The sequence below is a fragment of the Solea solea genome, chromosome 17 (genome assembly GCF_958295425.1).
Source record: "Solea solea chromosome 17, fSolSol10.1, whole genome shotgun sequence".
Classification (NCBI taxonomy): Eukaryota; Metazoa; Chordata; class Actinopteri; order Pleuronectiformes; family Soleidae; genus Solea; species Solea solea.
The window spans coordinates 13,420,047-13,447,314 of NC_081150.1; the positions used below are offsets into that span (position 1 = coordinate 13,420,047).

At 43.0% G+C, this 27,268-nt stretch overlaps 2 protein-coding genes and 1 non-coding gene across 6 annotated transcripts in view; all 3 read right to left on the reverse strand.

Moving 5' to 3' along the window:
- Nucleotides 1-21: 21 nt before the first annotated feature.
- tcp1 (t-complex 1) lies at nt 22-7,049 on the reverse strand. Its single transcript, XM_058612525.1, has 12 exons — nt 6,900-7,049; nt 6,355-6,440; nt 5,577-5,705; nt 4,628-4,725; nt 4,406-4,516; nt 4,124-4,305; nt 3,625-3,751; nt 3,167-3,342; nt 2,909-3,032; nt 2,586-2,778; nt 2,333-2,496; nt 22-459 (listed from the first exon to the last, which is right to left on the reverse strand). Exons 1-12 carry the CDS (start codon nt 6,970-6,972, stop codon nt 246-248), a joined length of 1,677 nt encoding a protein of 558 aa, XP_058468508.1. The 5' UTR covers nt 6,973-7,049; the 3' UTR covers nt 22-245.
- On the reverse strand, nt 6,530-6,668 carry LOC131444230 (small nucleolar RNA SNORA29). The gene has a single exon (XR_009233702.1). It is a non-coding gene; the product is annotated as a small nucleolar RNA SNORA29 (small nucleolar RNA).
- Nucleotides 7,050-7,992: 943 nt separating the features above from the next.
- The window catches only part of LOC131443668 (pleckstrin homology domain-containing family G member 1), a 62,380-nt gene continuing 43,104 nt past the window's right edge, over nt 7,993-27,268 (reverse strand). For 3 of the 4 annotated variants that reach the window (XM_058613495.1, XM_058613499.1, XM_058613496.1), the window contains exons 3-17: nt 25,126-25,226; nt 23,642-23,711; nt 19,260-19,306; nt 17,338-17,488; nt 16,225-16,356; nt 15,271-15,453; nt 15,090-15,185; nt 14,627-14,713; nt 14,195-14,228; nt 13,994-14,086; nt 13,842-13,903; nt 13,564-13,755; nt 13,360-13,479; nt 11,179-13,024; nt 7,993-10,960 (exon numbers count right to left, since the gene is read on the reverse strand). In XM_058613495.1, coding sequence (XP_058469478.1) covers nt 9,948-10,960; nt 11,179-13,024; nt 13,360-13,479; nt 13,564-13,755; nt 13,842-13,903; nt 13,994-14,086; nt 14,195-14,228; nt 14,627-14,713; nt 15,090-15,185; nt 15,271-15,453; nt 16,225-16,356; nt 17,338-17,488; nt 19,260-19,306; nt 23,642-23,711; nt 25,126-25,226 — 4,227 coding nt within the window. In that variant the 3' untranslated portion in view covers nt 7,993-9,947. The remainder of the gene's footprint in view (nt 10,961-11,178; nt 13,025-13,359; nt 13,480-13,563; nt 13,756-13,841; nt 13,904-13,993; nt 14,087-14,194; nt 14,229-14,626; nt 14,714-15,089; nt 15,186-15,270; nt 15,454-16,224; nt 16,357-17,337; nt 17,489-19,259; nt 19,307-23,641; nt 23,712-25,125; nt 25,227-27,268) is intronic. The other variant, XM_058613497.1, reaches the window with a different exon arrangement.

Consider the following 27,268-nt stretch of genomic DNA (forward strand, 5'->3'; position numbering starts at 1 on the left):
CGTACAGATGACAACTAGCCATTTTGAATTAACAAATCAGTGGTCATTTACAACCATTGAAGCTTTTTATTAAGTGTCCAAAAAAAAACATATCACTTGACAGTTCCTTGGGAGACATGGTGCCCAAGGGAGTGGGAGAAAAGTAAACAGGCTAAGTGCAGAGTCTACACTAGAGCGACAGCCATGAAGAGCTCCTTATGCATAAATACAGACGTTGAAACTAATCAGGAACAAATAGGAAGCCCTCAACCCTCCAGGCTTCCTGATTGCACAGCATCTCTGTACGACTGCCCGCCCTCCTTCGGCTCTGGGAACAGTTTGATGAGGTCATCAATACGGAGGATGGTGATGGCGGCCTCGGTGGCAAACTTGAGACTCTTCGTCTTGACCATGGTTGGCTCATAGACACCAGCCTGACGGTTGTCTCTGGGCTTGCCGTTCACAAGGTCCAGACCAATCCTGGAACACAATGAGGAGTCAAATATGTGTCTAAATTGTGCCTCTATTTTTAGTTTCACACAAGAGACAGCAAATATGTTAAGGCCAAGATATTTGATTATTTTAAAGTGGACATATTATACCCTATTTCCCCCATTAAAATAGTTCCCTGGTGTCCTAATGAACATGTCAGTGACATGCCTTGGTCAAAATACCATAAGGATGAAGCATCATAGCAGTTCAATAACCCTGCTAAGCCCGCCCCTTTCAGAACGCTCGGTTTTCGTGCATGGTCCCTTTACATGCAAATGAGACACAGGCAAACACACACCCACTTCTTCCAGGGGGTTTCTGATTTGTCCTCGTTACAGCGCTTTACAGCTCTATTCGTCTCCCCCTCCCTCCACTAGTTCTCCGACAATATCAACATGGCAGCGTGCGCAGAAAACAGCCAGAGTGCCGTCACAGGAAGAGACGTCCTACATAAGGATCGAGCCGAACAGTGCCGAACTGTTAATCAGTTAAAAACACTTAGGAACAGCACCACTGATCGCCAGCGGCGCGCGGCGAGCTGCATAAGCTGGCGCTGTATGTTACTGTATCAGACCGGTGACTATGCTCCGGAGACCTCGTCACCGCGGCACCGCTGATCGCCACCGCGGCACCGCTGATCGCCTAAACGGCCGCATACAGCGGCCGTTTAGGCGGCTCGCCGCTGGCGATCAGCGGTGCCGCGGTGGCGATCAGCGGTGCCGCGGTGGCGAGGTCTCCGGAGCATAGTCACCGGTCTGCACCGGAGCTGGCGATCAGTCGCATACAGCGGCCGTTTAGGCGGCTCGCCGCTGGCGATCAGCGGTGGCGATCAGCTGATTTTCACAGAGAGTGCAGCACCTCTGCACAGAGAGTGCAGCACCGCTGATCGCCAGTGGCGAGCGGCCGCTGTATATGTGATTGTATCAGACTGAGTCTGTGCTCCGGTCATGGAGGACGTACTGAAGAAATATTTTTAATTAGGACGTGTCAGAATGGTCAGTTATGAGATCTATGTGACCTTTTCTTAACAACGTGTGTGTGTTTGTACGTCGGTGAAATACGTCCCCTGACTAAATACGGCGACCGCTGGCCGCAGTCTAGTGCGAACACACGAACACACGTTTGCTGACTTTATCCGGCACATTAGCTTCATATATAAAATCCTCTGTGGAAGTTTGTGTAAAACACTGTGCTCCACTATGCAGCCACCAACAGCACACTTGTCCCTCCGCGTTGACATAATACCGCTCTTCCTCCCTCGCCTGCACTCTCGCAGGGACAAGGTGGAGCTAAGGTGGAGCTCTCGAAGTAAACTTACTGGTGGGGCGGTAACATTCGCGGTGAAATGCGCATTATGACGTCATAAGCGCAGGGAATTCAACATCGAGTGTTTTATCGCCTATACTTACACTAAGGGGAACCACGAAAACATGACGGAGTATTCTTTTTCCACACTTTGGTGACTGGTAGGGCCTCCAGAGTCCCAAATATAAGTATTAAAATGGTTAAAAAGTTGATTTTGCGTAATATGTCCCCTTTAAGAGTCTTGCACAGTATTTAACAGGACTGAGACAATATGATTAAGTAAATCTTCCAAAATCAACATTCAGGCAGTGTGACATTTTCCACAGTGAATGGGACAGAGGTACATAAGATGTACTAAATAATGTAGCACAAGACTAACTTAACTGTTACATAGAACTCAAAAAAATATATATTTTAGCTATGCCTAAAGGTATAACAAAATAAAACGGTTGGGCCAACGAAAGCACAAATGAGCCTTCAAATGAAACTGAAAAAAAGGATTCAAGATTCAAATCCCCAGAACAGTGTATTAGGTAGAATTATGCAAAACACTCACCACTTAAGATTCTTGCGTTCAGGATTGACCTGAGCCTCATTGTGGAAGGCGCGAAGCTTGGCCACCAAGTCGGTGGAGTCCTGAGCTGCGTTCACAGCCAGCGTCTTGGGGATGACGAGGAGAGACCGCGCAAACTCAGCAATGGCCAACTGCTCTCGGGAACCCTGAAGAAACAAAAAAGTGATGGATTGAGTTTCATCTTTAGGATTTACTGGTTTTCAAATCTGACACACGTGTGACTAAGCAAACTCACCATGCTAGTAGCATAGTTCTCCAGGTAGATGGACAGAGCTGCCTCAACAGCGCCACCCCCTGGTACTACAGACTTGGACTCCAGAACCCTCTTGACTACACAGAGAGCATCGTGCAGTGAACGCTCCATCTCGTCGCACATGAAGTCGTTGGCTCCTCGCAGAATAATAGAGGCTGATGAGCGTGCTTTGGTACTGAGAGAATTCAGGAGAAAACAGAACAGCAGTTAATTTGTGAAACAAAACACTGGAAGGACTTTTTAAAAAGTGGGTTAAAACCCATTGTTACAAAAGTATAACAGACTAAAATGACCACAGTTCTCACTTCTTGACAAGGATGAGCTCATCATCACAGATTCGCTCCTGAACCACTTCCTCAGCCTGGCCGAGCATAGTGGCCTCAAATGTCTCTTCTCCCTCCAGGTTGGTCAGAGACGGGCAGAGGGTAGCTGACAGTGAAAACACACAGCTGATGTCAGTAACTGTTGCCGAGTCCGAGCACTGAATATCAGACTCAACAATTGAGAGAACATGCAGAGATGTAATACCACATCAAATGTCAAGCATTAGTATGCTCACTTACCTCCTGTAGCCTTTGCGATGCGTTTGAGGTCCCTCTTCAGGACCCTCCTCACTGCCATTGCTCCTACGTCGACAAAGTACTTCAGACACATGTCGTCAATGCCACCGGTGGTCAGGATGACATTGGCACCTGCAGCCAAAATCTTCTGGATCCTCTCCTTCGTGATATCAGATTCCCTGAAGCAACAAAATATCACTTCAGTCACATCAAACAAACGTTCTGGCTTTCTAGCTTTTACAATTCAGTTGGGCAAATATAAATGATGTACACTTGAAGACATTAAACAAATGATGGTGTCCAGTCCACAAATGTGTCAACAGCTCACGGAGAAGCTGTTGTCTTGACTTGTGGCCGAGTATGTTTTATCCCACGCGTATCACTGTATACTATGGAGTCAGTATCACAGCAAATTTAAATGGGAAGATTTATTATTTATATTATATATATTTATTACCAACCTTTGTCTGATCTGGTCCAGCTTCTCTGGGTCATTGATAAGGACTTGGACTCCCATCTTCATTTTGGTCTTCTGCAGGCTGAAGTCCAGGCAAGCGATCTTGGCGTTACTAACCCGCTTTGTCATACCTTTGGGATGGAACAACGCATTTTTTCAAAATGGGATATAACCAAAGAGCAAGTAAAATGAAACTTACCAACACAAAACAGCACAATGTTGGTGGAAAAACATCACAAAATGTGCTTAAACAAAACTGGCCTAATTTCAAGTTAATAATCAACTGTCAGGCCAGAAAGGAAGAGCCACAGTACATGACTACTGTGACTATTATTCCTTTCTAACCAGAGTAATGTTTCCCACCGATTCACCGCATACACCATCGAAAGGAAATAGCAGCAAACTTGGATGGGAGATGAATCACTTATAGACATTTAAGTGCAATGATAATGATGATAAGAAAAGCAAGCCACAATTTACAATGAAAAACATGCAACAGACACCTTGTGAGCCAACAGTGCAATTCACTGCATATCCATTAACCAGGAAGCTCTCCATTTGGCTGCGGCCATGGGCTTTCAGCACGTTGACAGAGTTGATGGGGTATTTGGCAACTCCTTTACTGTCCACAAACTTCACAGCCAGGGTAGCATCCACCACCATGTCAGCAAAGAAGTCTGCATCACTTATGGCCCAGAAGTCAAGGTAGATACAGAGGGTAAGATTATTTCCTTTACCAACATGCAACAAATGTTTTCAGGTGCCTAATACAGAACAAAGGATACACTCCAATGATTTTAGAAGACATGGAGGTCTTGGCTGCATTGATTAGACACTCTCTGCCAAGGTCATCTGTTCCAATAGTAAGGTTCTCATTAATGTAGCGCACTGCCTCCCTGAAAGATTGGGAGGGAAAGTTTGCATGTCAATAAAACTCAATGAAACAACTTAGAATGAAAAATAAATTTGGGACAGTTAAAGAGTGCATCTCAATGTCAGCATCTTACTTGCAAGCCAGACGATATCCACTGATGACTGACGTGGGGTGAATCTTCTGCTTTACCAGCTCATCTGCACTCTTTAGCAACTCTGCAGCGAGAATCACCTACAGGAATGTGACATGGCAACTTTATGTGAGAAAACAATCAACTGTGCATCCACTTACAAGTCCCACAGTGACTTTACATTGTACCATCGTTTCATTAGGAGTGGCAGAAGTGAGGCTGCACAACCCCTTCAGACACTGAGGGGCATTTCATCTGTCCTGTTAGCATAGCCACACACCCGTAGTAAGAGGCAGATGTACGGTACTAAAACAGGACACAACACGACTACACATTTGTTTTTCGCAAACTACATACTGGACATAAATAATGGGTTAATGGCCCCTTTCAAACTTGGTATTAACAAACATCCTCAGAGATCAGCTTACAAGTGAACAGCGCTCCGTATGTTTCGTCCCACTAGGCATTAACGTGGATGCATATCCTGTGATCACATGATATTACATCTAAAAGGCAGTACGCAAATACAGGCATCAATTCAGTTCACTAGAATAAAAATATTTCAAACTAAATCTGACTGTACAGATGAGTCTGCAATGAGTGTGAGTGTGTAATCACTATGCATCTCTATGTATAGTGACTGAGAGATAAATGTGTGCAAACCACCACTCATAGTAGTTTTGAAGAGGCATATAGAAGACATTGATGTCTTCAGCCTCAAATCTGTGCCATAAACTTGTGACTGGATCACTCAGGATGGATGATTATACAAGGACACAAATTCCTCAAACATATTTAGTTATAATTTAATTTTAAACATGCAAACATGAAATTAAACCACTGCAAACAGAAAAATAATAAAAAAAAATATATATAATTAATATGAATATATACTGCATAAAGTAACAGGTTATTTTTTAGCTCAGAGGATGCAGCTGTTGTCCTCACTCACCACAGACGTGGTCCCATCTCCGACCTCCTTGTCCTGCAGGTCAGCCAGTTCACACAGGACCTTAGCAGCTGGGTGCTCCACCTCCAGCAGCTTCAGGATGGTTGCTCCATCGTTGGTGATGGTCACATCCTGTCAAAGAAGTCCACTGGTCATAAGCTGTTGCTACTATATACGGCTTTGGATGTAAACATTTCACATCACGATTATCCTGACCAACATAATTGCAATTTGGGATAATATTGCAATGACTGAAAAAAAATCTGTCCCTAGTCAAGTCATTATCTCCCTGTGTGTATGCATGGATTTATCCTCCCCCAGTCCAAACAACAAAACAAAAGATGTAGATTTTGGCAAATTGGACACTCTAAATTGAACGTAGGTGTGAATGGTTGTTTGTCTCCATGTGGCCCTGTGATAGACTGGCGACCTGCCTTTCGCCCCATGTTAGCTGGTATTGGCACCTGCGCCCCCCCCCCCTCCACATGAGAAGGGGCAGAAGATGGATGGATAATAAGTCATGAGGAAAGATGCAGTTCCCCGTGTGGTACATTAAAAATAAATAAATCTCAAGGACTGTTGTGGTGGTAGGTTGTTTTTTTTACAGGATTTTCTAGTCTCTCAAATTAAATATGAATGCTTTCACGACACAAGAAATTCACCCCGATTTATTTATTGTAAGAGCTTTTTATGACGATAATACTTAATATTGTGCCATCATTTATCTTAACTTAATTTAAATATGTGATTTAAAGGATGAAGGCACTCATTTTATACTGACCCCGATGTCGTCAACCAGCATCTTGTCGAGGCCAACGGGTCCGAGGGAGCTCTTGACGATGTTAGCGATGGATGATGCGGCCATGACTGAGTGGAAAATGAGAATGATATACAGCTGGACATTTCAGGACAATTTAATAGGAACTTCTTAAAACATGCATGGCTTAATCAATAGCTACAGTATGTTCTGTCAATATATTTAGAGTGGTGCACAGTCAGCTAGCCACACCTTCAGACCATGACAGTGTTTATTCTTCCCCATTAGCATAGCCGTTCATTCATGGTGATGCGAATGAAAGGTACTGAAATAGGGTTAACCAAGTATAATACATGCTTCTAGTGTTAAAGAGCTCATTGTCTATTCTTTAAATAACAAACAAAGAAACGAAGCCGAGTCAACTTTGTCCGAGGTTTGCGCTAACTTTAGCATTAGCCACACGTGTGTTCACGGCACCAAATTAATCCATTTTCTGTAGCGCGTAAGACACGCACAGAGTAAACGCAAGGTTTGTCTGAAATATCAAAAAAAGCATTGCGACAACGTACCATTTTGAGTGCGAACGGATTCGCCGCTCGTTCTCTGGCCGAACACGTTTAACGGACCCTCTAGCAGCGACATTTTGGACCACCACACAAACGAGAAGAAAGGAAGTGGCGCGGTGTACTATGGGTAAACCGGTATTAGACAGAAGCTTCGAGAAGAAAGTTAATAAAAAAAATAACCGAATAACTAATCGTGGTTGGTTTTAACTAAGAACTAGATGTCAACCATGTGTTTACAATCAAGTCTCACACAGTCCAGGCCCTTAATTTTATAAGAAAATGAATATTGTCACGTTATTCTTATGAACTACATTTCCCAGCATTCTACTGCGCCATCCTCCCGCTGCTCACTTCTTTGTTTGTGGGTGGATTTGTTATCTATAGGTCGTGTGTCAGAGCGCCCCCTGCTGCAGAGCTGAAGACAATAGTTATTTGGGAAAGAAAACTCCTTGGAATCACAATGTATTATTTATATAATTAAAAAGATAAGATAATAATCATTGTAAAGTCAAACCTGGATTGTTTTAAATATACAGAGGCTCAGAGAGCTCCATACTTGTTCTATATTTAGAACAGAGAAGGGGTCACGTCAAAAATACCAAGGTCCTTTGTTGGATTATCAAAGGCCAAATGTATTCTGTGTTTCTATAAAGACGAAGAGCAGATTAGGGACCCTGGTCTACACAGCTACATCTAATCTACTGGTTTCTATTCTTTTACCTATATTTACTACTGCTTAGTGTAAAATTAAAAGAAAAGCTGACTGGCCATTGAGTGGAAACCAGTTTCATTTTCTGAGTGAAAGAGTCAAGTGGGGAATTTGCAAATCTTGGGTTTAAAACCAGCCAAATTGTAATGAAACCTCAAGAGCATGAGATAGTAATTCATATATACAATATTCTACAAAAGAATAAACTACCTTCTCCAGATAGTTATCTTTGTGAAACACTAGAATAATTAATTGTTTATTGACTACTAAGCTTGCTCTCAGGTAAAACTATTTAAAAAAAAGTAATGATTATTATAAAATAAATCATGTGTCATATTTTCAGCCTTGAGTGTAGAGTTTGTGCAGACGAATGAGAAAACGCGCAGATCTGTTTAATTTGAATTTATTATCTCCAATACACTGTTTTGTTGAGCAATGACAACTAGGCAGTTAAAAAAATACAGTACATTTAACTTAAACATTAAAGCATTGTAAAGCATACCTATGGCATACAAGAATAACTTTCCTAAAATGTACATCTTTACAAAGTGTTTACAAATAAAACATAAAAAAAGACAGAAAAGTGCAAAAAAGAGTCAATGAAGACCAACAATCCCCACCAGTGAAACAGAGGATTAAAAAAATGTACACAAAAAAAAACAAACATACTTCATATACCTAACTTGTGTTTGACGCACAATTCCTGATGTGAACAGTAGGCCATGATATTGTGCTTTTCAACTTTTCACGTGTTTTCATGATTTGGAACTTGAAAGTAAGCAGTGCGTGATAGAAAACTTGAATGCCATTTCTTAAAAAATATTCACAGTATCTGATTTCAAATTTTGTGAGTGCCCTTTAAAATGATAATAAAACCATCTTTTAATAATAAATATATTTTTTAATTTACAACCAGTCTGTGGCTTTAAGTAAGAGTGATAAAGGGCGTTAATAACAACATTGGGATATCAACCAAATAACGTAAGATACATTTAGTGACCTTTCTAGAGAAATCCCGTTTACATGATGTGGATGAATGGATGAACCTCGAGTGCAGAGAGAATGATCGTGTCGTATGAACCAGGTGGAAGTGAAAACTTTCTTTTCTGTGAGTGTGGATGCAATATCAGTAGTGTGACAGATGGGAGTGCCCCATAACGTAAACAAAGAGTTGACTGTCCATTTGAGTTTAAAAAAATATACCAAATACAGTACTGTTGTATTTTTTTTTAACAAACTCTCCTCGATCCTCTCCTTTGTGGTCCCTCTTTAAAACAAAGGTTTAAAATGGTATGGTTTCAAAAACAAACAAACAAACAAAACATCAACCACTTGTTGAGATGCACATTTCACTCTCTACATGACGATTAAAAGTGTCTCTCACTTCCTCGCAGATTGAAAATAAATATGAAATCCTATGTTTTAATAGATCTCTTGATATTAAAGCATGACACCCTATTGATGACAAAAGTGGCAGATAGAGTGAAATAAGCTCAAATACTTACTGATCTAAGGCTAGTCATTCTTAACCTATGGGATCTTGTAATAGCCGACATGATTTCTTTACATTTGCATCATTTATTTGTTACAGTTATTGCTAAAAAACAAAACAAAAAAAGACGCGCTGTTAAAAGTGACAAACTAGCCTGAGTAGCAAATGTGACTGCATTTTAAATTTATTTTGTAAAGCTGCTTATTCAGAACCCTTTGAAAGTGTTAGCACAAATTAAAAATTAAACACTAGCCTCCACTTTGATTTTTTTTTACCTCTCTTGTACAGGCTACACTCATACTCGAAACGCAGTTAAATTAAACCTAAGAGAAATTTAGAAAGACGAACCTCGCAAGTGGTCAGGTACACGTGACAACATCTGGCAGAGATCAGCTGACCTTTGATGTTTGTACTTTTCAGTTTGAAAGTCTGTTTTGATTGGAAAACAGATCAAACAGATATCCTCAAATACTTCATCTGTACAACGGTTACCTCTACAGCGCTCTAAAATGTCCTCTGAATATTAAAACCCATCCAGTCAGTTCTTTTGTTGTGACCAACCTACCCACACTAGATCACTACTCTTTGAAATATGTACAGTTTGAACCTGCAAGTGCTAAGACCGCTTACATGCATGCTTTGACGTCACATTAAAAGTAACCTATCTATTCACTAAAGCTGTTGTGAACGGGGACAAAACCAAAGAAAGTCTGATCTACATGTGCTGTTCTGAATCTGTTTGTGGACTACATTGTCATATGCGTACAATGCAAAGCAGCAGTGCCCCCTTTTGCTTCTATACGCTGTATTTTATTTAATATATAGATTTGGCTTAAGATGCCGCGTTGCTTCAGGCAAAACTACTGGAGCTCAGACAATGAAACTTGTCCCGCAGAGACTGGACGATTTTGGGTTGGCTCTGCTGCGGTTCGCTCCACAGGTATTTCTCCAGTTGCTCGCGGTCGAGGGACCTAAGTGGGTCGCACGAGCGCACCGGGGTGCACGGCAGACTCTGGGATTGGACGATACCCTGGCTTTGACTGGGGAGAACAGCTGAGCTGCCATTTCTCTGCCCCAACCTGTCGTGCTCCTGTTCGCTCTCGTCCTCCGATCGGATCTCCACATAGTCGTCATCGTCTTCCCCATTGTCCCTGAAGTTAGCCAGGTAGTTCTGGGTGGCGTTGAGTATGTTCAACGCAGACGCCCGATTCAAGACGACCACCTGTTGACCATCATGTAAGGTAAGTTCCGACTGTCCCAGGGTGGAGCGCTCTGGGAGGCTACTCTGCCGGCCAGCCCGACCCAGACTAGGTGCGCGAAATCCATCTGTGGATCGATCCACAGTGGGTCTGTTACACTGGAGTCCGGACTGGTTGTTGTTCTCCTGCTGCTGGCCTCCCAGGGAGCTGAGCGACTGACAGTGACCGGACGGGGAAGGCTTTGAGGCGGGTAACGACGAGGCGTTGAAGGACGTATGTCTCTTAATGGAACTGTACACATGCTCCTCTTTCTCACTGGGTGCCGACATGCATGAACTCCACCTCTGAGAGGGTGGGGTGGTTGGAGTGGAGGGGAAACTCTTCAGAGAGGGGATGGAGCAGGAAGAGGTTAGTTTGCGCTGCGGGGTGGAAGACGCTCGAGCCTCCCCTACGTTGTTGACCGAGGAGACAAAGCTGGCCAGCTCTCCGTTGCTGTATGTGGAGTGGAGCCAGTCTGCCTCCAGTGAGGTCTCAGGCATGGACGGTGAGGACGACAGCCCCGGATGGGCGTGGTGAGCGGTGGCAGAGGCGTGACCAGCAGGACTAGGAGGATCTTTAAACATTATCTGGTCATAGAGCTGGGAGTACTCTGCTATTCTTGCACCTGGAAAAAAAAAAGAACACAGAATGTGTAAAGCTGATATTTTCAAAAATGCAGGAATAAACGCACATTTGTTTTGTTTGGCCACTTTAAAACAGCAAGTATGAACACCAAACGCACACATGGGGAAAACATGCAAAATCCACACAAAAACATATCTCTTATGTGAAAAATAATGAAAATAGTGTGAGAAAATCTTGTTTTTAAGTGGTTTAAGTTACCTATAGCTGCACCCCCTTGTTTCTTCTCCTCTAAAATTGCTGCCAGGTCTTTCTGCTTCTTCTCCATTCTGGCCCGACTACAAGAGTCTCCAGGGTCCATGCTCCTCATGCGCAGCAGCTGGTTGGCCTTCTTGATCTTCTGGCTGTACTGCCGTGCCATCAGGAACACCCTGCTCTTTGTCTTGTCCATCAGCTCCATGGGGAAGTCCACAGACTCACCGAGCAGGAGAGAGGAGGAGGCCAGTGGGGAGTCCAGACCCGCCAGCTCACCTGGAAACAAACCATGAATGTCCTTGATGGGATTCTCCATCTGAGGAGCGCTTCGTTGAGGAAGCTCCACCAGGTCATCGTCCTCTAGGCGGAAGCTGCCGCTGCTGAGGCGAGCCAGTCTGTTACGGATGCTCTTCACAGTGCCGGGAGGTGGCTCTGGGGTCACGGGAATGGGGTGTGAAATGGGAGTGGGGCTGTGGATTTCTTCCTCAGTGGAGCCTTCACTTAGATGATCAGGGAGGTTGATGACCGGAATGGTGAATGAAGGTGAGGATGTGATGGGTGGGGCTTTAGGCTGATGTGCTGGGGGACTCCTGGCTGGAGGACTGGCTGCTTGGGAGGTAATAACAGAGGGGGTCTTTTTAGGGCTGTTTCTGTCTGACGAACACTTGGTGGAGGACTCGGCGGCACCAACGGGAAAGGCAGCAGGAAGTCGATCAGCTTTCTTTTCATTGTTCTTAATGTAGTTCTCCAAGTCGTTCCAGATCTCATCGACCTGCTCTGACATTTTATCCCCTTTCTGTGAATGCTGGGAGAAAATTTCCGAGGCAGACGAGGACGAATAATCAGGCTCAGAGGAACATGGAATAGGGTGGGAGGTGTCTGGTCCTTCATTCTCCCCAAAATGGAGGCTCTCTTCAGATACAAACCCTCCAAGACTTTCAGTTAGGTCTTGCTCAGAGGCCAACAGACTGTTCCTCTCTTGTTGGACTTTATTTCCTTCATTCACTCCTTTAACCTCTGCTGATGGTGGTTCCCTGAAACAGATTGTGTCGTAGATGTTCTCCTCTACTATCTTGAGCTCACATGTCCCAAACTGCCTCCCCTCCTGTGTGGAAGACTGAATGCTCTCAGATGAACTGTCTGGTTCAATTCCATGTGCTGAGACCCCTGAAACCTCACTTGGTACCCTTGGTGCCTGGCTCTGTGACACCTCTGTGTTTGTCTCTTTCCCTGCTTGGCTTTCCTCTTGGTCTCTCCTGATGAGGCCCATGCTCTTAAGGTCCTCATAGCTGATGTTGTCGTATACATTTTCAATATCGTCTATTGTCAGCTGCTCAGCTGAGGAAGATCCAGATATGTCATTGCTGGATGACTCTGTGTGGATCACATCCAGGTTGCTGTGACCGACCTCGTCTTCGGGACTCTGTCGAGCTTCTGTGGCCTTCTCACCTGCACTGCTCGCCCGCCGCAGGACTCTGCTCCCACTAGGTGGCGGATCAACTTGCACAGCAGGCACCTGCTCAACATGCCAGCTGCAGGGACGTGCCGTCCTGGGCGACGAGGTGGCCTCAGATCGCTCCGCGGTCACCTCTGGTTCTGGCCCGCCAGGCTCTGTGGGAACAAACATCTGGTAGATGTCCTCGTCCTCGTCATCAGGCTGCATGGTTCTCTGGCGGGTGGGGAACATGGCCCTGCGAGCCCGATGGTCTGCCCAGATGTTCCTCACGGAACTGTCACTTTCTGTGACAATCACAGAGGGAATAGGAGAGTCGGGAGGTTCCTCGGTCACACGAGGTGTCCTGCGAAGTGGCGGGTGGTGACTACCATCCCTCACCAGGGATTCTCTTGCTCTCTGAAAGGATGACAGGAGAAATGTATTGAATAAACACAGACCGTATGCAAGAATTGGCTGTAAAGTTGAAGTTTGAAAGGTGAAGGACAGAAGTAGCAGTGAGCCAACTTCGCTGGTTGCGAAAAGAACTGTTTAAATTCTCACTTGATTTATGATGCCAGTTAATAATTTCCTAAAGAGTTAATGGTGTCAATGGCTAGTTTCAGGTCTTCTCCAGCAAGGTTCAAAACAGAAATGGCACGGATCAAATCAAGGGAGTTTGTTCTTGCAACCAGGACTACGTCCATATTTATGTGTTTAACATGTGGGTGAGAAATACTATTTTTAATCAATACCTGTAAGTCTGAGGTGCTCATATTGAAGGCCTTCCACTGTTCTATACTATCAACAGACGCCTGTGGATTCAGCCTCTTCCTGCTGCTCTTGCCTGGGACTCGCAGCCTCTTTCCACCTCCCTGATTGCAGAGTTTCAGCATTAGCAACACGTTTTGAAGGGACAGAGCGCTTGAAGGCACAGGAATGTACATTTTTAAACTCACCAGGCCACTGTCATCCTCATCGTCGGCATCCTGCTGATGTTGCTCCTCTCCTTCCTCTCGATCACTGTGGTCATAGTGATCCCCGGGGTCCAGGGATTCTTGTGATTGGTTGATGAGGCTGCGGCTGCGGCCGATTGTGCCCAGAGCCAGCTGGGACACTGGAGAGAGGAGGGTGGCACCCAAGCTTGTTCGCTGCAGGGAAGGACAGTTTTTGTGTTTAGTGTTTGTACTCGTGCTCCTCCTATCATCTCATCTCATCTCATCTCATCATCACTCACCTTTTCACCGTCTGTGTTAGCAGCATTCTGCTTGGCGTTTTTCAGTAATTTGGACAGAGGTTCTGGGGAGACAAATACATTTACAGTGAATTCTTGAGATGTCCATGCAACATAGCTTACTCCTTAAATGGAGTGAAATCAACATATCTCACCTTTCCTGCGTCCTCTTCGTGGAGTTGGACCATCCTTGGTTTGAGGGGAGTCCTTCTTGTCGCTATTGGGGCTGTAATGAAACCCAGGATGATCTAGAGAAATCAAATGAGAAAATATGAGATTTTACAATTGAATACACAATTAATATACACATAAATGTAGAATATGATTTCAATATGTAAGATAAGATATGTACTTACGCATTGCATCCATTTCCAAAATGGCTTGCTTGGCCTAGAATGTTGGAATAAAAACAGATTTTAGTCAAAAGGTAAGATTATGAATAAACATACAGTCTCGGACACTAGGTGGCACCACAACACAGAATGAAAAGATTTCACTCAAGTGTTGACACTTGTATGAACTTTCTCAGCCTTAACCATTGCAGAGAAATGCTAGATTTCCACGTGCACACGTCTACAGGCAGATGAAAAGACAGAAGTAGGCTTGTGTTTGAACAAACGTGAACGACGAGTGACAGAAATCAGACAACATGAAAGCAAAGTTGCACTAAGGGTGGACAAAATGGACAAAAAGGGAGCAACGGATTTCAACACATCCCACTCAAAGTCTGTTTAAGCCATCAGTGACGAGAGAGGAGAGCGAGCTGTCAGAAGGGAGGATACACTCACCTTAGCAGGGATTTTGGCCGGGTGGTTTTCAAGTATGAGTCTCTTGAGGTGCAAGATCCACATGCGCTTGTCTTGTTGTGATTTGGCCTGAGGGCAGAGCGTCAACATCACAGGGATAAGATAATTTCAGATAAGCGCTTCGAGAGGCAGCTGAAAAGGTTTGGGGTAAGCCCTTGAAATTTTGGATCACGGCTTTTCTTACATCATACGCATTATCACTTTTTTTTCCTTTTTCAGAAATTGCCCACAGTGGTTAAGCAACAACAATGGCCACCACAGGCCCCTAAACACTTGACATGTCTGAGCAACTCAGTGAGGTGAGCCAGGGCTCTCTACAAAATAATCAAACACCTGCAAACAACCGTCACACTCACTGTGTACACTCTTGCACAACGCTACTGTAGAAAACAAGTTCACAAATTGTTTCACTTATGTTATCATGTGTGCTTTCACGCTGCTGTACCTGGACTGTATGCTGCAGTTTGGGATTCTTGTAGTGGAACACACTGAAACTCAGCGGTTCTTTTGGAATAACCTCCACGAGCATCAGGTTACAGCACTGCAACAAACAGACACACTTCATGTTAAAAAAAATACTGTTACAGAAGTTTGTTTCAGTGAGTGCTTTGTACAACATGGCTGACCAGGATGTGAGCCTTGTATGTGTAGGATTCTTCTCGCTTCTTGGTGATGAGCAGGAGCTTGTCGAACAGGAAGAGAGTTCTCTCATTCTTGGCTCGCTGAAGACGAAACGTTCCTTCAAGGACCAATTCTCCGTAGCCTATCAGATCGGGGCCTTTCCAGTTGGTTAGCTGGCTCTGGATTTCCTGTTGGGACCGGAGAGGAGTAAATCATTGAGCTTATTGTAACATAAACAGGGGAAAAATGCACAATGGCAACTGATAACTGGAGTTTTGTGTCATATATTTGAACAGCAGAAGTTAAAGGAATTCTGGTGCAATTAAAAACAGCAGAAAATCCATGAAAAAGGAGTAAATAAAGGTGTTGAGAATGAATGTGGTAAACAGTAGAATTTATACATTAATTATTTTAAGGCGTACTTTAAGAGGACAATAGAGAATATCTGTGATACTACTTTGTAGTACTATGAAGAAGAAACAGAAGTAGTAGAATAATACAGACACACAAAAAAACCCTTGAAGTTTCCATGGGTATCATTTCTGTCCCGACAGTGAGAGAAAGCGCTTTCACACACACACACATTTTTCTGCATTCATCTGTCCATCCTGGCTCCCAGCTGATAAAAGAAACAAGCTTCCCTTTTATGTGTTCCCCCCATTATGCAAGGCCATCATTAGCCCAGTGGAAAACGCGAAGACTTGCGTAAGACACTGGGAGGATCAGAGCCACGGCTCATTCAGTTCGAGAGTTCACATCATTGCTCCACATAATACTCATAATAAAATACTGGCTCAAATCTATAGCATCTGTTGAAACCATAGGAATAATGAGAGACTTGCCAAGTGTGTGTGTGATACATTATTAACACTGGCTGGAGAAAGCAGATCACCACCCAGCATCTAAAGTGATTTAAACTTAAAAAGAACGTTTGTATTTCGAGTGTGAGCTCGCCCTACCTGCAACCTGACGGCGTGCTCGTGTTTCCTCTTCATGTCATTGATGTGCCAGGCCACTCTCTGCATTGTGTCTATGGCTTCCTGCACGACCTCGTAGGTCTCCGTGTCCTTCTCCATGTGACTGGCTATCTCCTGCACAGACAACACACACATCAAGAGTTAACACTTGCATTCACTCATACACGTCACTTGAGTATGGTCATGAAGACATGAGTAGTTGTATTTAATAGTTTTTATTTGTAAAACTATCTGTATTTGTCTTATTTCTACCTTCTACCTGTTAGTGATTGTTGGCTGCTTTCACACGGCAAATTTCCCCATGTGGTACGAATAAAGGATTATCTTATCTTGTCTTATCTTAGAAGATGTTTTATGTCTGCGGCAGATAGAGTCAGATGTCTGTTTTTACCCCAAAACAAGCTGAATTTGGACTTGCTTTGGACATGTTTCTAAAAATCTTTCAGTCCATCTCAAATGGGTTTGGGCCCAGAGAACTGCGACATTTCTGAGAAAAAAGTCGAATGGTTCGGTACAGTGTGGATTTTTTTTGCGTTTCCATTAGATATAGTACCAAAATAACCGGCACCAACATTTCCATTTTTCAGGTACCTTTCCTTTGAGGTACCAGAGTAATGGTACGATACGGTTTGGAGCTAGACCCATGAAAACACACCCCACAGGAAAGCGTCACTCCCTTACATGTTTCTGTCAGTTCTCTCACGGTTCTGTGGATGAACCTTTTACACACACATTTCTCTTTGTACTTTAATCTTTTAGCTTAAATTACTTCTGTTTCAATTGCATTTTTTAAAGAAAGCATCTGACAGTGTGTTCTTCTGAACATAAAGACAATCATGCATGCATGCACGCACCCTAATGCAAGTGCATTCACACTGAGCGCCATATGTCATAACATTTGGCCCCGCCAGTGGAGCTGAGTTGTTTCAGAGCCATTTGCACTGGTATACATAAAAACATTAGTGTCCCGTTGTGTGCACTTACAAGTGAGTGCCTGCACTTGCATTTCTGCGGGTTCAGGGTAGTTGTTTGTGTATTTTTTTTTTTTGGAGAAAGACAAAGGGAGAGCGAGAGAGAGAGTACAGACAGACTTACGTGCAACAGTAGGTGGTACTTGAGGATCCTCTGCACTGGCTTGAGCAGGTAGGAGCCCAAGGGCAAGGAGTGCCTCAGAGATTCCTGGCGCTCGCGGAAAAACTTGGCCAACACCTTGTTCCTCATGCACTCGGTGAGCACAGCCACCGACCTATGGAGACAGACCACAGCGAAAAAGATTTAAGGGACGCGTGGTAATATGTAATTTGACAACAAATGAGACATTTGATGCATGACCCGAAAGACAACAATAAAAATGAGAGTGTCATTGTGGTCGGACACAGGCGATTTATATAAATTAAAAATTAAATATTCACCTGCTTGTTCCAAGATGTACATAATAATTTGAACATTTATTAAATGGAATATGTTAGACTCATGTGTTCCTTTCGGTTGTATGTAGGAATTAAACTTAATGCTTTAATTAATCTGGACTTAACGTTTTGGAAAACATGCTTTGACAGTATGATTCCACAAGTCAATAAATAATAAAGTGCAATAAATGGTCATGTAAGACTCTCGAATTTTGGAACCAGGTGAAAGAATACATGCTGTAGTAATTCAACTCTCAGCTGGATTAAATGGGTGCGTTTGTCAAACTTTGAGAAGTGTCTTATTTAGAGGTCATATTTACAATGGTTCGGTTACTGAGTGAGACTTAGCGGATGAGACTTATCATTTACATCATTTATAAATAATTCCCACAATGACCTGTCAAAATGGCTGCCGTGCAAGGGGGTCAGCGCTTCACATGCGTATGATTTACTCACACAGCTTTTCGGTGCTGAAACCGCAGCTTTTCATGACCTTGTAAGAATCAAATTTACAAGTCACGAGAGCCAGTTTTGACGTACTAGGAAAGATGAGCCCTTTCCAACACGCATGCGGAGCGGAAAAAGACAGTGAAAGAAAGATAGTTGTGAGCAGCCCAAAACTTTCTCTTTCTTTTCTGTGTTGTTGTGTGTGTGCGCATGCAAGTGCATGTCTGCATGTCTAAATTCCAGTGCAACTCCACACAGGCCTCACATTGTTCTGGAGGAAACCTGACCTTAGGGCTCAGCATGACCATGATACATCTGCAGCCTCTGCGAGTGTTGGTGTGTAGAGCGGCTCCTACGATTGTGTGTGTGTGTGTCTGTCGTGTGTGACCTTGACTGGGGTCACCAGCTGTGGTGTGGATGTGGGAGAAGGACTGTCTCAAACAGCTGACAATGGCCTCTTACACACACACACACACACACACACACACACGCACGTGCACACGCACGCACCCAAACCACAATTAGCGTTCGTCATTAGTCATCGTTAACTTGTAAATAGTTCCTTCCCTGCGCCTCTGTCTTATCACACGCTGTAGGAGAGAGATGGTAGCCAGAGGAGAGGGCGTGTTTCGTAGGTGCAGTTTATCTTGGCGTGAAAGAAAAGCCTCACGTTTCAGCCTATTTAATCAGACACAATAGACAAACTGACTGGAAAAAAACAAAAAACAGCAACACTGTCCCAGAGGACCACACTCCTACAAAGCAGAATAAAACATTAACAGCTTTAGGTATGATAAGGTGACATCTATAATACCTCATCTGTCAGTGTGTGAGCTGTAACTCTGTCAATAGGCCACAAATAAAGGAATGGGAGGAAAAAAAGAAGTGGAGCAAGAAGGAGGGAGGGAGGGAGGGAGGTAGAAAGACCCCGAGGCACAACAGCCAGCAGACACTTTGACTCCTGCCAAGGTGGCTTCTATAGAGCGCGTCAGTCTGTCAGTGAGGGAAAAATAGGTAATGCATTGATCGGCGCGCACAATGGAGCCATGTGAGACGCTGGGAAGACAGAGAGACGCTGCGGAGGTGTGATCAGGATGGAATAATGGCAACAAGAGGATGGGTAAACTGACACAAGCACACACACCGTTTGTGCCACCTTACCGTGGATAGTTGGTGCAGTACTGGGTATAAATGTGGAATTCCTCACTCTGTGAAAACACAACAAAGACAAATTAGTTTGGGGGAAAGATGACGAGCCGAAGAGTGACACAAAACACAGCATGGTACGCTTGTCAGGATTTGGGCATGTTTGAGGAAACCTGCAAGAGTTAAGGGAGACATGAGCATTATAGCAACATAAATTAAACAAGCATAAAAGTCTAAAGGGCAATGACGGAACATACATTTACTTATGTTAGTTTAACAGCAGTAACAATGTTGTGTCTGGTGTTAGACAGAAAGCTGTGAACTATGAAAATACACTGCTCAGAAGAAAAATGATGGCAACATTTAATTTCATATTCTTTTGATTTTCTGTGTGTTTTTAAATCCAGCCCTCAACGGGTTGTTGACTTTGGTTTGGTTGCTAGATGATACGTTATTTTGTTGTCACAGAATTATACAATTTACATCAGTTAAGATGTTTGATGTGTGATTTAGGTGGTGTGTGCGTGGGTTTTCTCCGGGGTTCACCGGTTTCCTCCCATAGTCCAAAAACAAGCAGATTTGAAGATTAGGTAAACTGGACACTCTAAATTGACCGTAGATGTGAGTGTGAGAGCGGGTGGTCGGTAGCAGAAGGATGGATGCATGCATGTAGGTGTTCCCTTAATCCCTTAATTACACGCTTAATTTCAGTTAAGTGTGTATGGTTCTTGACATTCTTTAAATGAACAGTAAGGACAAAGTACAATTTGGACGTTATAAGCTTTGCAGGTACTTGGCCTAAAACAAAACAGTATTTCCTGGCAATGCATGCTTCACTAGACTTCACTGGTTCCCATTAATTTCAGTGTAAATGGTGTAAAACTGTGACAGTTTTGACACAGTCACAGCTTAATACTGACTTTTTAAAGTTAAACATTTATTTTCTGTTTTAGGTTGTTTATACAGTAGTTTGGCACAGTTTGAGTGACTTATTTCACGTCTACTGCGCTGCACGCTGCCCACAGATGAGGCTCTCTCTCTCTCTAACTGCCTCTAATCAAGAGTCAGCCCTGTGGCTTATGGTTAGCCTACCTCCTGTCTCAGTTCACCTCAACAACCCGAAGTGCTCTGATTAAATGCCCCTTCATTCTTCACTCCCGCCCCTTTAATTGAGATTTTATTCCCACCTTGCATGCCTCTCTGAACATCAAAGACATCAGGTGCAGCACGAGTTATCAAAGCTGGAATGAATATCTTGCCCTCTTCTTGGTCTTTCATCTGTTTTGATTTCTATTTTTGATCTTAAATGGGACGGCATAATTCTCCTCTCGAGACCTCGCGATGACCCCCCCGAGGTTGCATAACGTGAAAGTCTAATTGAAATCTATTTGTGTGAATAAACACTTGGGGGTCTCAGGATGTGGACAGCAATCAGGAAGCGACATCATAAACACGCAGGACAGATGACAGGGGGGTCTATCCTGGTTCATAACATACACACACGCACGCGCATTTATAGAACACTGTCGACGTTTACACACATTTGCCGACATGCGATTGAGAGACAACCTACAGTAGACGTATGTTTGTATCTAAATAAATATACATTCCAATTCATACCACCCAAAAAACAATTCAACCTACGTACATGCATAGACAACACGTTTCCCAGCAGACTATATATACATATACATTCAGACGCACACGCACAAATTCACACAGACAGATCTCTGTTGCCCGAGGTTCTCCGTGAGAACCGTCCTAAATTGAAGAGCAGAGCTCTCCTCCTCCTCGTCTCCAACAGTCTGCCGCCACAAACCAGGCCTAAGCGCAACCAGATGTGCCACCGTCGACTTCTGATGACACACACACAAGCGCTTCTAATGCAAATCTCTAATAACCCTATGCACTATTTGTGCAGAGCATGCACGTCGTGTGCACACATGTCTGCAAGCACTCTTTGAAGCCAACCCGGGGAAACCAGAAGCAGACCCTGAAATAACAAATCTATGATATACTTTACTCTTAGAAATATATACAAGTGATGTGAAATCATATAATCATCATATTCCACATGGTGGACATCAGAAATATCCTTCTTCAGGAGTATCCAGACGAGAATTATACTATAGTGAAAGAGAAAAAAGGTCAAGTTGCAGCAATACCTACTCATCATTGTAATGACAAAGTACGGTACTACAGCTGCAGGTTATGGGGGAACAGTGATCCGTCGAGACTGGACTGGTCACAGTGAGTCATCAGATACGCACTGAACCTAAAAGATCACTCAGGACGGAGTTGTTTTAATCGTGCGCTCTCTCTGTTTCAGTCAGCAACGTAGCAAGCCATAACAGAGGGGAACATAAGGATGGATAGCCAATTATTTGAGAGGCAGGCAGAGTTTTTACAGCTAGATTTGTCTTCAAACACACAGTAGTGCAGGGTGGTGACTCTTGGGGTTTGTGTGTGTGTGGGAGAAACAGAGATTTGTGATGTTGTGGGTCTAATGACTAACTTTCAGTAGCACAAAGACCAACCCCCTTTTACCAGAAGTCAGCGTGTGAACTCTACCTCATACAGACTGCTTGGCACATGGACTCATTGACTCCTTGCATTCTACATTCCAACACTTGATTGACTGCAATTTGCACAGCTGTCAATATTTTCAATGTACATACTATTTGGCTCTTTTTTTTGCATTGTATTTATATTTATATTTAACTTGCCCTGTGTGCCTTTAATTGGCCCCCAGGGACAAATAAAGAAGTTAGAATTTGAAGTCCCACCCAGGCACGCACCAACATTATATGCACCTAAATGTGTCAAAAATGTGTAAAAACACCTGTGGCTTGCCAAAATTGTAATTTTTTAATGGACATCTCATCAGATTCTGCAGGTTAAGCCAAGTAACGAGTCTATATTACCTATAATCACAATGAAAACCAAACGGCTTCTTTTCCAGGTGATCCACATTTTCTTTGGCAATTTCAAACCATTAATCAGTCAGTTACAACACGTCAGTATCCCGGTTTGTTTGCAGACCCGAGTTAATGACTCTGCGTTAAACAGTGGGCTGCCATAAAACTGGTCTGTCACAACTGGTCTGTATTTAGTCTGTGATGCTTTATATATATATATATACACATATATATATATATATATATATGCGTGTTAATATATGTGTATATACATATACATGTCTATACAACTGTCTGACCGTGTGTATATATATATATATATGTATATACACGGTCAGACAGTTGTGCTCTGTGGTACTGAGTGTAATTGCAGTCGGGAAGGGACGGAATGTAAATTGTTGTAGAGGAAGTGCTGGAATGCAGCACATTATTATGGGACATAATCGGGCTGTCCCTTTGTATATGAGGACAAGGGGTGGAATAAAGTCTGCAACACACACACAGACAGAGGGACCAGTGATACTTTGAGCACAGTTGCTGAGTCCACTTCTTCTTGATGAAGTACTGCTATTATCCCCACGCCAGTAAAAAAAAAAAAAAAAAAAAAAAAAAAAAAAAGGTGATTACACATTTGGACGGCCCTTTAAATTCCTCTGGAGTTGTCTTTCCTCTCTGTCCTCCTCTTGACATTCCAGCCACTAAACTAATACTACTGGCCCGAATAAACATGAAAACGTCTGCATCTGATTTTCAAGAACTTATCCCCTTCAATAGAATATGGCTGTTTCTAATCTGTTTCTAATGCGCGCATGCGTGTGTGTGTGTGTGTGTGTGTGTATGAGAGAGAGAAACAGCTGTTTGAACAGGTTTCAACAAGCAAGTGACAGAGAGAGAGAAAACCTTTGAAAAAATCCTCCAAAACAATTAAATGTCCTAGTTTCAAAATCCTCCTTGAACACAGACGCATGAATAGAAACACCGACTTCAAAACACAGATACTGTTTTACTTTTACAACTGATTTTAATTATTATACAATATGTACAGGTGTAGATGAAATGACTATGAATTATTCATCCAGTAATAAAATACACTGAAGTTATTATGTCATGCGGTGGTTGAATTTTGATCCTAACCATTGTTTTGCCTGTGAATAACCAGGAACCTGTTTTGTATCCTATTGTATTCTGATATTTTCCAATTTTATTTTATTTGGTAAATATTGGATATTAGTTATTTTAGTTAATAGTTATCTTTTCCTTGCTGTGACAAAAATAAGGAGTTTAGAGGGCAAATGTCTCACAGGTATGAGAAAAAAAATGTCTTGTTTTATGCAAAATCTTAACCCTAAATGTAACTAGTGAAGCTGTTTCATAAACGCAGCGGAGTCATATGCCCTTAGTAGTGAAGTAGAAGGTGGAAAGACTCAATTAAAATATCTTAAAACTTTAGGGAAATAAAAAATACAGTCAGATTTTTACCTTGGAAACAAAGCACTCTGCGATGGCGACGGGGTCAGCGTTACACTTCTCAAGATCATGGAGAAGGTCCCTGAATTACACACACATCACATTGGACAAATTATTATTTCATATAAAACTGTACAGGAAACAGGAATTTCTTGAACAAACAGGGAACGAATGAATTCCATGTCTCTTCTTCCCAACATTCATTGTTCGCTTAACAAATGCAGTGCATTTCAGGAGTAAGAGTCACACTGGGTATAAAGAGTAGGTCTTAGGGCACTTAGGCTGTGAACAAATGAGAAACTTCCATGAATTCAAACAAGGTGCTCCCATATGTGGTTATACGTGTGTGTGTGTGTGTGTGTGTGTGTGTGTGTGTGTGTGTGTGTGTGTGTGTGTGTGTGTGTGTGTGTGTGTGTGTGTGTGTGAGAGTACACACGCAGTAAAAAAAGGCCACCGGTGGAAGTTATTGTTTCATGACTGACGCATGAGGTCATTGTAACCACTTTAAAGGGCTTTTTATGTTTCCTTTTACAGGCCAGGTTTTCTGCCACACAGCAGCTGAGGTGTATGTGTGTGTGTGTGTGTGTGTGTGTGTGTGTGTCCAGACCACCATGACTGATGCTCAACTAGCTATCTTGTCTGGATACAGGACACACACTTCAGAGCGGTGCCGAAGGAGACAAATATGCAGACGGGGACCAAGCATACACACTCACACACACACATAACAATAACAACAAGAACGCCTTCAGCAACACAGGTGCCTTAGCCCAGTTTCACTATTTGTAGGACATTGTTCTTCGAGCCTGAGAGCGACGAGAGTCTGCCGGTGCATTTCTATGTAATCTAGACCTTTTGGGTCAAGTCTAAGTTCAGTTTTTAAATTCAGACACTTTAGTCCAGCAAAACAAAAAGAAAAGAAAAAACAACACACGATTCCAACAGCATAAATGAAAATAATATACATGATCTAAATAACTATACTTTAAAAAGGAGGTGGTATTGCCTCCACAGCTGGGACTGACAATGAACAGTGCTGAATTTGATATTGGACATTCATTATCTATCGGCAAATTAGTTCATTAAAAAACAAGATTCTTTAAAACAGTTTGAAGACTCAGGCTAGATTAGCATGTGCTGTTGAGTCTTATCTCAGTTGTTTTAAATCTAAGTCAATGTTCCACCTTAATAGGTCATAAGAGACATGTTAGACCTTACATTTAAAAACTAATGCTGTATTTTACTTCACGACAAAACTATGTGAAAAATTAACTGAAGACTTACAGTAGCTTTAACAAGTGGTTATGGTTCAATGCACTTCATATAAGCTATTTTAGACAAGAAGACCCTTGAATAACGCTGGACCATTAATAAGGATTTATTAAAGACATGAGAAGGAGAAACAATATCTATGACAAACGATGGCCTCACATTGTCATAACAATGTGTTTGTCCTTTGTTTTTTCGGGAAATTGGGTGTCTCACAGGTTGTGTACCTGTTAAAGTGGTAGATGTCCTGGATGTTGCCGAAGAGAGAACTTTTATCCTCTGGACTCAGGGCCAGTCGCGACTGGTTACTGATACACTCCAGGTAGTCCTGCACAGAGACACAAAGAGAGAGCAAAGACATTAAAACAATGGTTGATATTTTGATTTTATTGCATTTTTCTTCCCTGCATGAGGTGGGACATGTGAAAAACATAATTACACTACAAATGTGTCCAAATTAGTGCAATGGGGGGTGGGGCTCCTTGCTGAGGCACTCTCCAGCCCTTGGCCCTTTGTGGGATTTGAACCGGTGACCTTCCAGTTATGAGCCCAATTCCTTTCCACTTGGCCTTTGGTTGTACAACAGCTCTGTTACTTGGTTTTCATTAGCCAACATGCATAACTTGTGAAAAACAACCAGAGTACATGCCAATGTTCCAGAAAAAAAACAGAATTTTCAGAACAATCATTCTGCACTTTTAGACCAATCCAAGTTTCTTTAATGCAAAATAGACCAAGCTTTCGGTGACAGAAATCTGGGAAACCTGAGCAAGCACGAATCTAGCGTGCAGAACATTTTAAATCCCATTTGATTTCACGTCCTATTGAGAAACGTTCCGTTCTGTTATGTGTAAACATCGTGGTTAGGAGGAGATTACGTCCCGCCGCCGTCCAACTGACGCTCAGAAACACAGGTTTAACATGTGTGCTTGTTGGAAAAACAGGTATCTGTCTGCTCAGGCAGATTTAACACCGGGGTTTCTTCTTATCACTGCCTCCATCACTGCCGTGAGCAAAAAGTGCCGTTGCGACTCCATTCTCAAGTCTGCCCTGCAGGTAGAAAGTGAGAAACACGCAGAGCAGCATGGGAGTGCGTGGGAGAGCTGCTGATAGTTTGAACCTCATGTTTTTCTTCTGCGAGCCTGTGTCTGCTCTCTGACTGTTTGTTAAATATTCTGCAGCAGTGTGATAATAGTCCCTCGGAGATCAGTAAACTACGTTACGATTACATCTTCCGCCACAGGCTGGTAGTATTTTCATGTTTCATGCATTTCATTTCTTCAAGGGGCCCATTATTTTGTCATTATGTGTTTGTTGTAATCACAGCCTCGAAGATATTTATGAACCTGAATCAGAAAGCACAAAGGAGGTGGTAAAGTCTATGTGTTTGTGTCTCTCTCTCGTTCGTTCGTCTCACTGACAAAAAGGTTAGGGCCTGATATTATCTGTGCCTGCAGGCAAATAAAAGATGCCAGCCTGACACAGCACAAAAACTCAGCTACGCACGAACACATTAGACACCAGTGCATTTTTGCTTCTTCTCTTCTTTTACCTTAAAGGAAGTAAACATGCCTGACACTGCAGCATGTGCTCGCTGACATTCTGGTCACATGACAATAAAGGCAGACGTCTCTCTTCACAGTCTGTGCTTAGTGAAGCATTAATGTGAAAAACATGTTTTTAGGGATACTTTTGTTTGTTTTTCTTGGACAGCATTTCTTTTTCTTTTTTCCTTGATCAGATCCAGAAGTTTTAATACTGATAGTGTAGATCTGACTCCTCTCTAATTCAAACCAGACCACAGACTGCAAGTGGGCATGGCAGACATGACAAAAACCACCAAGCAGCCCTCAACAAACACACCAGCTGATCATTTAACCACACACACACACACACACACACACACAAACACACACTTCACTGCTCACAAGCTTTCCTCTGATTGCTTTTTGTCTAATTTACAGGCTCCAGCAGCTGGTTCTCGTGTGTGTTTTCTTCAATCTTATGATCACTATTATAAAAACATTGGTTGCGTGAACAGAGCGACACCAAACGAGGAAGAAAAACAAACGTGTGTCAAGATAAAACAACGAACATGAAGTAAATAAATGTCATCGTCAATGTTTAAAGATTTACAATAGAAGCTTTAGGCCAAGATCTAGGTTGCAAGGATTTGAGTCGGACACTAAAAGACGGCGAGTCCCGCTCAAGGGCAGGTAGGTGATTTCCGTGGAAGGTCGCATCAGGAGGTCATGTTTAGATTGTGCTCACTATCGCAGGTAATGTGTAAGGTGACGCTTTATTAGCCACGGGTCACAGATCTGACCCAGGCGCTCATCACACTCGGCCAAACGCCTGGTTGGTCCTAAC

What these genes read in the sequence shown, in the direction of transcription:
- tcp1 (XM_058612525.1), bottom strand. Translation starts at nt 6,972, where the DNA reads ATGTCGCTGCTAGAGGGTCCGTTAAACGTGTTCGGCCAGAGAACGAGC. An exon ending in TTGCACTGTTGGCTCACAAG is followed by an intron (nt 3,752 to 4,123) that starts GTGTCTGTTGCA and finishes TCCATCCCAAAG; the next exon opens with GTATGACAAAGCGGGTTAGT. An exon ending in AGAACTATGCTACTAGCATG is followed by an intron (nt 2,497 to 2,585) that starts GTGAGTTTGCTT and finishes TTGTTTCTTCAG; the next exon opens with GGTTCCCGAGAGCAGTTGGC.